At 43.5% G+C, this 12,536-nt stretch overlaps 1 protein-coding gene across 11 annotated transcripts in view; it reads right to left on the reverse strand.

Moving 5' to 3' along the window:
- Elf2 (E74 like ETS transcription factor 2) overlaps nt 1–12,536 on the reverse strand; it is an 84,025-nt gene that overhangs the window by 18,127 nt on the left and 53,362 nt on the right. For 2 of the 11 annotated variants that reach the window (XM_021157609.2, XM_021157608.2), the window contains exon 1: nt 4,259–4,563. The exons of the other annotated variants lie outside the window; for them this stretch is intronic. In XM_021157609.2, the coding sequence (XP_021013268.1) occupies nt 4,259–4,316 (58 nt within the window). In that variant the 5' untranslated portion in view covers nt 4,317–4,563. Of the gene's footprint in view, nt 1–4,258; nt 4,564–12,536 lie in introns of those variants that run through there. 11 annotated transcript variants of the gene reach the window in all.

Genomic DNA, 12,536 nt, shown 5'->3' on the forward strand with positions numbered 1-12,536 from the left:
GTTTTGTCAACCACACGACTTGTGCTGTTTTGGGAAGATGCCTCAGTTGGTAAAAGTGCTTACCTTGCAAGCAGGACGATCTCAATTAGATACCTAGCACCCAAATAAAGAGCTGGGTCCTCAAGTCCCAGTACCCTGCTAGTTGGCAGGCAACTGTAACAGTAATAGTAAGGAGGCAGAGACAGAAGGATCTATCTCAGGACAGCCAATCTAGCTGAATCTGTAGGCTAAATGAGAAATTCTGTCTCAAAGAAATAAGGCAAGGAAGATATTTAACATCACATGCATTCACACATAGAGACTATCCTGTATTTCCAGAGAAAATTTTCCTCTTCTCAAAAGAAAAAAAAAAAGATTGTCAGCACTCAGAAGCCAGAGGCAAGTGGATCTGTGTGAGTTCGAGGCCAGCCTGACCTACAAAGCAAGTTCCAGGACAGCCAGAGCTACATAATGAGGCCCATCTTAAGGGGAAAAAAAAGGAAAAGGAGGGAGAGAGGAGAGGAGAGAAAAGAAAAGGAGAAGTGGTCAAGGATTGTACACTTAAGAAATCAGATGTTTTAAACTGAAAAATCTTCCCTCAAATCCAGACATGTACACATAATGTTCACATACATTATTAGGAAAGTAACAATGTCAGACATTTATTAACACACACACACACCAGAACTAAGCCTCAACTATTATATTTTATCAAATACATATAAGTTTTCAAAGGTTGTCTAAAGCAATTAAGCTCTATGGCATACTCATATGAATTTCTTTCTTATATTTTAACCTCTGCATTAAATGTGTTGAGACACTTGTAATTTTAGAGCTTTAAATGTCCTTAGAAATTACCTGGTCATATGCTAAAGAGGTTAAGTGGTTAAGTTAAGGTTAACTAGGACAAAGTATTATCAATAACTAATTAGAAAACTTCAGTCCTTGATTCCATGGTTCCTTAAGCTAGTTTGTGAGTAGGTAGTCCTGGCAAGTCTGCCTGCCTCTGCCTCCTCAGTGCTGGGATAAAGGCTGGCATCACCATGTCCCACCCAAATGCAACTTTAGTAAGAATAATAAGTCTTGACTACAAAATTTTGAATCTTAAGATGATACTGATTTGTTATAAAGAAGTTATTTCATCCTTCACTCAAACTCCTAATACCTTAAATATTAATAACTAAAGGACTACATATATATGATACTAAGTTATAAAGAGAGAAAAGCAATATATCCTGTCGTGATATAGCAATGGCACCACCCGATGATCTACAGTTGCTTAGAAACAAGTGATACTAACATCACTTAATTCAAAGCTTATTTATTCTCTAAGTTGTTCCCAAGTGTCACTCATTTTACACAATCCTCAGGTAATTACTGCAATCATTACAGCTACTTTTTCACTTGCACATTATTTTTCATCTGCTTGCTTGTATCTGATGACTTCTCTCAAGTAGATAAAGAGATCATTACATCCACTTTCTAAGAAACTGCAGGCACTGGGGTTAGGATGCAGCTCAGATGGCTGAGTGCATGGTGAATCCCTAAGCACCACATAAACTGGGAGTGGTAGTACATACCTCTAATACTAGCATTCAGGTGGTGGAGCAAGGAGCACAAGTTCAAGGCCAGCCTCAACTATATGAAAAGTCTGAGGCCAGTCTGAGGTACATGAGACTTGTCTCAAAAACATAAACAGAGAAAAGAATTGAAATTATTACTCTCCCTTTCCCATTAAAAATTATAACAATAAAAACTATAGAGTCTTAATTTTTTAATTCGTATTTTTTTCTCCAGCTTTTAACTTACTGAACTAGCTTTAAGTATATCAGCATATCCTTAAATTTTCTTCAAAGAGCCTGAAAGATTCTTTGGATTACATGAACAAGAAAGAAGAAATAACAGCATGTAGAGCTCTTTCATTGCACACTGTGACTTTAAAAAACATTATAAGATTTCTGTAAGCAGCTCTCGAAAATCAAGTAGATTTGGAAAATGGCATCTAAAGTCTTAGAAACCCCGTGTCAGAGGGGGTGTAGCCCTGAGGTAAAGCATCCTGCCCAGCATGCTGGAGGCCTGGTTCAGATCCTCAGCCCTAGAAGCAAGAATGCCTATAAAAAGGTAGGAACACTAACTTCCAATGTGCACTCCCAGCGCATTATCTACAGGCCACATTCAGTTTTAGTGGTAGTTCCAATAGCTCAGGCAGAGAAAAGAAACCTTTCACTTGTGAAGTTAAGTCCTCTTATTCTACAGTGTTTCTCAAGGTTCTCACTGCAGAAACTGCAATGGTTCTCTCATAAGTATTCACATGCATTGGAAATAACATCTTTAGGCTTATTAAGCTTTTGTCTAAGTATTTATGAGCACCATATGTGTGTCCATGGTGTTTAGAAGAGGGGTTGTATCCCCTGAAACTGTAGTTACAGGTGGTTGTGAACGTGGGTGCTGAGAACTGCACCCAGGACCTCTGCAAGAGCCACTCTGCAAGAGCAACAAGTGGTCTTAACCGAGGAGCATCTCTCCTGCCCCAAAATAGTATCTCTTTAACTATACACACTCGACACTCAAAACACCACTAACCCAACATAAAACTGTACACTAATTCATAGTGATCAATGGACTGACTATAGCAAGGACCCAAGTTCCATTATGTTCCTCTCCTTCAGTAAAAGTCCCTATTCAAAAAGGCATTTAAACGCTGCTCAATAAATTGTGATTTCCCTACTTTTGAAATGTGTAAAATATGCCACAGCCTAAACACACTATTCACCGTTATGTTATATAGCACATGCAGTTCTATCAGTCCAGATTTTATTTATATTTAAAGTTCCGTTAAATTTAGAGATAAACATAATTTTTCTTCCAAATCGAACTGCTTTGTCCACCAAACTACCAATTTCAAGATCCCTAAAAACAATAGGTGCAAAAAGACTGTTCTGATCCTTTACAGCACTACCGTTTGGTTACAATTTCTCATCTTCCAATCCGACATCGATGGAGATGTGAAACAGAACGAGAGGAGGGACCGCATGCGCTTATAATTTCGGTAAGCAACAGTGTTCGAGCAGTGCCACATCGACCCGAGGCCCTCGCTGCGCTGTCTGCTAGCAAGTAAAGCTGCTTTTTCTATGTAACTTAAGTCCGTGCCCTTCCGCTGCAGCAGTGGCGCAGCACATCCCCCACCCCCGCGGCCACTTCCGTGTTTACACTCCTCTTCCCTCCAATTCCATGCGTACATTGTCAGCTTCACTCCCGCCCAATCTTCATTGGCCCGGCTCGGGCCCGTGGTCCCGCCCCCAGAAATCAACGTTCTTATTTGGAACAGCTCAGGGCGCAGATTGGAACCTCGGGCCTGTCAATCGCGCGCGTTCTGTCCTCTCCCAGGCGCTTCCGCTATGGTGGGAGGTTTGGGGGAGGGGAAAGGGGGCAATGCCGAGCCGAGACTTCCCCGGGGCCAGGACGCCCTCCCGCCCGCCCCGCTCCCCGCTTTCATCTTACTGTGGACCAAAATAAACGTCCCCCTGCGCTGTCCCGCAGCCCCGGGCCGGCTGCGCGGAATACACCCGGTGTCCTTCCCGTCCCCCCTTCAGTCACCCGCCCCACGAGGGAAGGAAGGGCAGCAGCCCGGTTCCCCCACGGCCGCCGTTAGCCGCGGCGGGGAGGTGCCGGGTCGGCGGCGTCCCGCTCGGCACCGGGAAGTGGCCTCGGGACCGTTACTCGGGCGCCGCTCCGGGAGGGACGAGGCGGGAGGCCGGGCGGGCGCGTTTTGGCGGGTAGCGCCCGGGGGGCCGCGGCGTCCATGCGGAAGTGGCGGCTGTAGGAAGTAAGAGGCCAGGGCGGCGGGCGGCCAGCGCCCCCGGCCGCGGGCAGGGGCGGCCCTCTCGGCCGGACAGCGTGGCAGGCGGCGGGGACAACAGCTCCGCTCACTTCCTGGTTCCCCGGCAACTGGGGCGAAGCGCGCAACTCGCCCGCGCCGACTCCCCAACTTAGCCGCGGCTCCGCGCCCGGCCCCCGCCGCTGCCGCTGCTGCCGCCGCGCCGCCGCCGCGCTCCCCGGAGCGGCAGCCCGGATCCGAGGCAGGTTACTCTCCAAGGTGATCACTTCCTGATTTGTCGCCTCCATTACTTCATTCACTCCCCCCTCTCCGCGGCCGCCCGGCTGCCGGAGACGGACACCGGACCCGGGGCGCTGACCGCCCCGGGGGACGCTCCCCGCCCGCCGGGCGCCCCCTCGCCCGCTGCACCGATGCACCGGAGAAAAGTTCCCCTGTGCTTACCGGCCCGGATGAGCAGATCCAGCTGGTTCGTGGGTCCCTCATGCAGAGACGTCGCCATGTTTATCCCGGGGCTGGAACTGCTGCTTCACATTGACTTACACCCTGAGCGGCGGCGACAGGGGAGAAGGCGGAACCCGCGGCCGGAGACACACGCCGTGCGGGCGGCACACACTCACGCACTCGCACACACTCCGACGCCCGGATCCTTGCGCGTCCTCCGACAGGAAGCGGCGGCCGGCCCGCCTCCCGCCGCCGGGCTCAGCAGCCCCACCACCTAACGGCAGGGGCGGCGGCGGCCCCGGCTGGCAACGCGATCCTTCCGCCCCGCGCCCAGACAGGAAGTCAGTCCCGGGCGCCGGCAGCCGGCGGCCGCACGGACACCTGAGGCTGGGGAGCCGCAGGCCGCCCTCGGGGACGCGGGCCTCGCCTCGGCAGGAAGAGGCGCGCTTCACGTTCTGCGGAAGCGAAGTCTGCATATGTCCCCTCTGGAAAAGAGCCATGAATCAAATTTTTCTTCCTAGAAAAGACCTCATGCCTAGTCCCGCAGCTGTACACGGAGGTGGCTTTTTAACTTGGGCTGGCCTTCCCGGCGCTTATGCAACATACAATCAGTTCAGTCGAAAGAACTGCACTTTAAAAAACTTGTACCTAGAAAATATTCTAGAAACATCACTAAGGAAGTCAGGAGTCTCCAACTACTTCAAAAACCGACTTGGTCCTGTCTTCTCGACAGAAGTCAGAGTACACTAGACAGGTAATTAGTAAACAGAAAAGAGCCGCCGGGCAGCCTCGGGGAGACTGGACTAGAGTCGCTGGGTTTGCTGGTCATGAAATTCGTGTGCCCTCTCTTTTATTTGCTTGACTTGGACAAATGAACGTATTCGTTCATAGCTCAAAGATATCTTCAGACAGCTTTTAAAAAATCGTTTACCTTGAAACTGGCCTTACAAATACACACTGTAACAGGAAAGGATAATAATGGCCAATTAGTGGCTATAAATTAGTGGAAATACAGGGAATAAGACCTAATTAAATGCCTTGCCTGTTTCAGAATATCTTAACATAAAAACTGAAATAAAATGTTATTCCGAAGTTATTCGACACATGTTTTATGTAAAATGCACTTCCAATACATTTTATTCCTCGTTCAATAAAAGTTGCTGAATAAAAAATAGTCATCTGTAATGGTAGGGTTACAGATTTTATCTCAATTAACTGCATATAAATAAAGTTTGACAGTAATATAACATGATATGGTTTTATAAGTTTACCCACCACCATTAGATGGGTGTACTTAAAACTGCCAAGCATAGGACAAAAGGGGTCAGCTAACTGATAGCTCTTATTTTTTTTCTACTATCGTTTTGAAATAAGAATCTCCCATTGACAGGCAGCATCTTTTACCAGTTTCTGTATCAAGAAAGATAAGGAATGCCAAAGGGTAATTGGATGGCTGTAGGCAGATCAATGAAACTGATAACAAATCAGAATTTCTGCTCCAGTAGCACATTTTCCATGTATTCTATTTAGTAAGGAAATGGAAACCGAAGGGGTGTGTGTGGTGTGTAGGTGGTGTGTAGGTGACAAGTCAATGGCTTAAGGACAATAAAACTGATTTCTCAATATAGGACCAGCTTGAAGTCTGACAACTTAGCTTACTGCATTTTAGGTATCTCAGAGGCAATGTGTATGTGTATAAGCTTGTGTGTGTGTGTATGTGTGTGTGCGTGTGTGTATGTGTATGTGCTTTGCTGAATAGGCAATGTGTATGTGTATAAGCTTGTGTGTGTATGTGTGTGTGCGTGTGTGTATGTGTATGTGCTTTGCTGAATGTAGACCCTGATTATCTGCATCAGTGTCTGACTTACATTTAAGCACCTAGAGAATAGAAGCTACATATATCCTTGCATAATAATTTATATACATAATATATATGTACAGAGAAAATCATGCAAAAAAATACTGGAAAACACAGTATCTCTGTACATTTAGAACATATGAAAGCACAATGCCTCCAATCGTAAGGCAAGTCTACCCTGCCTTAAAAACAGGCTTTCGAAAGCCAACACTTTACTGCGAATAATAAGTAGAATGGCCTGCTACTAGAATGTATACAGGTACAAACTGGCAATATGGCATTTATCAAGAATCTAATATATATCTTTATGAATACACAAACACATTTGCATTTTTTCAAGTCTCCATAATCAAACAGTTATAAGCAGAATTTAACTAAGTATAAATACACAGGCTTTTATAATATATACCTTAAAATAAACTCATTCTGCTGATAAAACTATAGAAAGACAATACTGTATAAAAATTACTTATAAGTCCTGGCAGAGAAGAGAAACCAAGCAATCCTGCTCACCAAAATAAAAGCCTGTGTGCTAAGTACTTCCTTTACTTTTTTTATGTATTCTGTCTACATCCCCATACAGCAGATATTACTGTTCTATTCACTGAGTGCTGCAGGAGCTCAGGGTCCTTGCTTAAATAACTACAAAAGGGTCAGAATTTGAACCCAAATACCAAATAGTCTTAACCTCTCGCCAGGAACAAGAGTAACATCCTACTTCTGTCATAAAATTTTCTCATTACAGCTTCTTTTTTATAGCTCCTCCTCGAGGATATGTAGCTTAATCCTGCTCTCCCTGGACAAACAGAATAAAGCTGAAGTGACTGGGACAGGACCCTAGAAGGAGGACACTGTCAGCTCCAAGCCTGCAAAGCCAGACAGTGGGCAGGAATAAAGGGACTCAGGATCCTACCAGCACTGTGTGCAGCACCGAGAGCTGTCTGGGAGACAGCTCTAAGCCAGTCTTGAAATGAAAACCCAACTGACAAGACTGCAGCCTCAAGACCCTGAACCAGGACCACACATCAGAGCCACACACCTCAAAATCTGTGTGGGGTAGTTAAATAGTTGATATTGTTTCATTCACATTCTTTCATTAGATAAATGAATGGCATTACACTACATATACGTTTTTCATTAAGGAGCTACACTCAATCCTTGTTAATGTAATTAAATACATGCTTTGTTAAAAAAAAAAATTAAGACAGGGTTTCTTTTTGTAGCCTTGGCTATCCTGGAACTAGCTCTGTAGACAAGACAGCCATTGCCTCCTGAATGCTGGTATTAAAGGTATGAGCCACCACCCGGCTGCTTTATAAATTCTGCAACGCATCTCAGTGCATATATTTACCCAACTGTATTTACCAAATTTCTCTATTAGACAAGTTGTTCCTGCTTTAAATTTTGAATGATCTTTTTGCTGTTTTAAACTATGACTGTGTATATGTAGCATGTGCACATGAGTGCAGGTGCTCAAAGAGTTGGGAGTTACAGGTGGGTGTGAACCGCCTGCTGTAGTTGCTGGGAACTGAACCTGGGTTCTGCCAAAGAGCAGTGTGCTCTTACCTGCTGAGCCACCTCTCCAGCCCAGTCCCCTTTCTCTAAGAGGTTTGTCATTTGTTTTCCAGTGGTGCTGATTGAACCTAGAGCCTCACACACGCTAAGAGAACTCTCTGCCACTGAGCTAATACTGTGCTAAGTAAGACTCACACTCCTGCCTCCACTGGAATTACAGGCATAAAGGGGGCAGGGGTGTCAAATTTGGGGACTTTTTCCTCAAGAGTCTTTCACTTTTTTACTATGGAGACCAGGTCCTGTCAGTAGTCTGGAGCTGGCTGGGTACATGAAACTGTCTTTTCTGGTCTGTAGAAGGGTAACATAGTCGGATTACAACACATATGTTTCAGGTTTCTTCTGCCAGGCTGTTACTTAACATATAACTCAAATTGGTCATCCTAGAAATTTTCAAATTTTGATGTCTAATTATACTTATTTTCCCACACAAGACATTAAATAATATTTGAGATAAGTAAATTACAGAAGAACTAAGAAACAAATATTTAGGAGCTAGCAAAGACGGCTCAGTTGATAAAGATAAGAACTGGGTCTATACACTTGCCTGTGTGTTGCACACACACATAAATTTTAAATTTAAAGAAATATTCAGAAGTTAATTATAAAATTCAAAACATCCAACTATATGTAACATCTAAAACAAAACTGAGCAGTCAGGAAAAGTCTTAAAAAATAATCAATAAGCTGAAGTGTGTCACTGTGTGCACAGTTAACCCCAGCACTGAAGGACTGAAACAGGCAGATCTTTGTGAGTTTAAGGCCAACCTGCTCTACACAATGAGCTCCAGGACAGCCAGGGGTACATATAGAGATGCTATCTCAAAAGCAAAAACAAAACAAAACAGAACAAAAACAAAAACAAACTAAGCATTCAAGTCAAAAAGATGGAAAAACTGAGTTTAAAAAAAAAGAGAGAAAAAAGAGGAAGGAAGCAATAAGAGCAAGTAAAATGACATAATGCAGCTGCAAACAGGAAGTTCATAAAGCCAAGAGGGATTCTGGGCTCAGCAAGAATCATCATAAGAGAAAATAAAATATAATATGTACTGATTATACATATATATGTGTCATAATATATACATATCTGGATATTAAAGTCAGAATACTGAGTTGATACCCACTATCCAATAACATGCTTTAGGAAACTTTATGCTAATAAACATGGCACGTGAATCACTAGAAAATATCCATGTGCTTTAGCTGAAATGGTAAACTTCAAGAAAACAGTAAAAAAAAAAAAAACAACTTAAAATATTGTCAAAAATCTCCAGACTTGAGTACCTTTTTAGATACTACACAATTCTCATCAATTTTAATTAACATTCAATTCTTCCTGAAAACAGGGCAAAGTAATAAGTGCGAGCCGCCTGTATTTTTTGAGGCCAGTGTAATCTTATTCTAAAACTACTTAAGGACAGTGTAAGAAGATAAAGCATGCATGAATATTCGTACAAAATGGAAAGAGCTTCCGAAGGCAAACCAAAGAACAAGGATGAGTAACGTTCCCTCTAACTGCAGTGAGGTCTGCCGTGACCATGTCCGTAGAGGGAAACGTGCCTTAGCGCAAGGACCATGGGCCACAACTGAAGTAACTGGTTAGGTGTATGCTAAGCAACGTGCAAGCCTATTAACAATAGTGCTTACTATAAACTATCTGCATCTAAGACATCTAATAGCATTTAATCAGGGTATAAAGGTATATAATTGGGTATAAACATAAAAAAGTTCCCTAATCAAATTAAATTGGATGTTTACATAGGAGCTAGACACAAAGTATATATACAAAAGATAAGGAATAAATCCCTTAAGCATAAAACAATTGCAATTGTACAATCTCTATTTATCCTTATGCATCTGTGTGTTTGCGTATATAATATACACACATGTAGAGCACATATATATGCTTTAGTAAATAGTCCGTCTCTACTCCTTATTTTCCACATGGATGTCTATTATAACTAGATGTGGACATACATGTTCTGTTTCTAGACCCTCAGTGTATCTTGCAAAATTATTTCCCTGCAGTACACTTTAATTTTTTTTCACATTTTCTCCTCCCTTTCTCTCACGTTAATGTATTGATTGGTCTTGGCTTGGTTTTTGAAGACAGGGTTTCTCTGAGGAGCCCTATCCACCTGCCTCTGCCTCCTGAATGCTGGGATTCAAGGTGTACACAACCACCTCAGCACCTCTTTCGTTTTAAACACTTGACTCTGTATGTATGGGGGTCTGCTTCTAGGCTCAGCTCTGTTCTACAGATCTTGTGATAACATTTCATCACTGTAGCCAAGAAGGAAATAATTTTGCAAGATATATGTCACCTGACTTACTTTTTTAAGAAAACAAGCTTTAATTATTTTGTTTTTAAATTTTAGGTGTATGGATGGGTGTTTTGTTTGAATGTGAGTCTACATCACACGCATGCCTGATATCCACAGACCCCAGAAGAGGGTGCTGGATCCCCTGCAACTGGAATTACAAATGGTTGAGGACCACCATGTGGATGGGGCCCTGGTCCACAGAAAGGGCAGCTAGTGCTCTTACCTGCTGAGCCATCTCTCCAGGCCCTCTCTTGTCTCTGACAGAGGAACTCTCTAGCTCTAGCTTTGAAAGTGCTGTAGCCTCCCAGGCACTGAGATTGTTGGCACACCTCACCCACCATCCATGCCTGTATTTTATATTTTCCCCAGCTCCTCCCTCCCTCTCCTCTCCTTCTGGAGCTTAAATGCAGAGCATTGTATACTAAGCTCACACCCTTCCTCCTGCCCAGAAATCATTCTCTGAGGACAGAAGACAAGGGCACAGGCCCTTCCTCTTTGCAGAATTGTCTAGAGCAGTGGTTCTTAACCTTCTAACACCGTGACACTTTAATACAGTTCCTCATGTTGTGGTGACCCTCAACCATAAAGTTATTTCTGTTGCTCCTTCCTTCATAGCTGTAATTTTACTGTTATGAATCATACTGTAAATATTTATGGAGACAGAGGTTCACCAAAAGTGTCACTACCCACAAGTTGAGAACCACTGGCCTAGACCTGAAAGATCTTTCCTTTAAAGGGAGCTTGTCAAATTCTGCCAAAAGCAAATCCTCCTGGTTTTGACAAGAAGGAAACTGGGTTTTACAGTATGCTGGAAAAGGAAGACTGGGTTTATCATGCTTAGTTCTCTTATGTATCTTCAGATTAAACAAATAACTCAGATCTACTTAGATTTACAACGCGTGAGACATTACTGTAGTAAACAGGCCGCATGCTATGCTGTCAGATTTATTCCTAGGTACTTAATGGAGATTGTTCTATTTGGCTTGGATTTTACTGTGAGATTATATTTCATTTTCTTAGTGATTACTGCTGTTGTATACAGCAACCCTTATACTTTTTCTTTTCTGTGTGATGGACCTCCGTAGCAACTTTCATGGTAGATATGAGTAACTCAGTGCCTAGCTCAACGGTCAGAAACGTCACCCAGCAACTGATGGACACGGATGAAGAGAGCCACAGCCAAACACTAGGCCAAGCCAAGAGGACCCTGCAGAAGAGGGAGGGGAAGGACTACAGGAGCCAGAGGCATTGATAACACAAGAACACAGCCAGCAGCAGAATCAACTATGCAGGGCTCAGGTGGGCTCACAGACTGAGGCAACAATCATGGACCCTGTACTGGTCTGAGCCAGGTCACAACCACTTGGTGTTCTTATGGGAGTGAGGGGCGTGGCTCTAGCCTGCTCTTGGAATCCTTTTCCTCCTGCTGGGTTGCCTCATCCAGCCGTGACAGGAGGGGTTCGTGCCTAGCCTTACTATAACGTGTTATGCCATGTTCAGTTGATATCCCTGGGAGGCCTGCTCTTTCTGTTTTTAAGAAGGATGGCTGAGAAGCCTGCTCTTTTTTTGAAAATAGCAGGAGAAATAGAGGAGTGGATCTGGACTGGAGGGCGGTGGGACCAGGAGTTGTGGGAGGAGGGAAACTGCAGTTGGGATTTAATGTATGAGAAAAATTTAAAAAAAAAAAAAAAAAGAAGTATATATGACAGTCTCTTAGATTTCAAATACTAACCCATTTTCAAAGAATGACATTTGTTTTAATTTAATGACATTTGTTTCATATAAAGATACATTTGTATCTACATGGTACTAGCAATTGAACTAGGAGCTTTGTGCATACAAGGGAAGTAGTTTACTGCTGAGACATACTCTCAACCCTGTCTATTCTCATCATTAAAGACTGTCCCTCCTGTACTGGCTACTTTTAACATCAAGTTAACATAGGTCAAGAAGAGAGACCAACTGAGAAAATGCCCCCACCAGACTGTCCTATAAGACAGTTTCTTAATTGGTGATTGGTGTGGGAGGGCCCAGATCGTTGCAGGCAGTGCCACCGATGGGTGGGTGGTCCTGGGATTGTAAGGAAACAAGCTAAGCAATAGGAAGCAAGCAGCACTCACTGTGCTTCAGTCCCTGCCCTGCCTGAGTCCTTGTCCTGCCTTCCCTCAGTGATGGACATTACCTGTACTGTAGAGGACATAAGCCCTTTCCTACACAAGTTGCTTTTGGTCACGGTCAAGGTGTTGTATCACAGCAAAATAAACTCCCTTTGCATTATTGCATTAGCTAGGACCTCCAGTAACAATGACATGTAAAGATATTGCCTGACAAATGATATTTACTCTAAGTAAGTGGTATTTACTGTATTGAATATGGGCCATCATACTCAATTTTCTGTACATTTTTAGTACTACCCCTTATGAGGTTTCAAGTCTGTATCAGCAGTAGACGATACATTTTAACAAATGTGTGTTCGATCCATTGAAACTGTCACGTGGTAGTTGTCCTTCAGTCTAAGCACAGT

Source organism: Mus caroli, chromosome 3 (assembly GCF_900094665.2).
Source record: "Mus caroli chromosome 3, CAROLI_EIJ_v1.1, whole genome shotgun sequence".
Classification (NCBI taxonomy): Eukaryota; Metazoa; Chordata; class Mammalia; order Rodentia; family Muridae; genus Mus; species Mus caroli.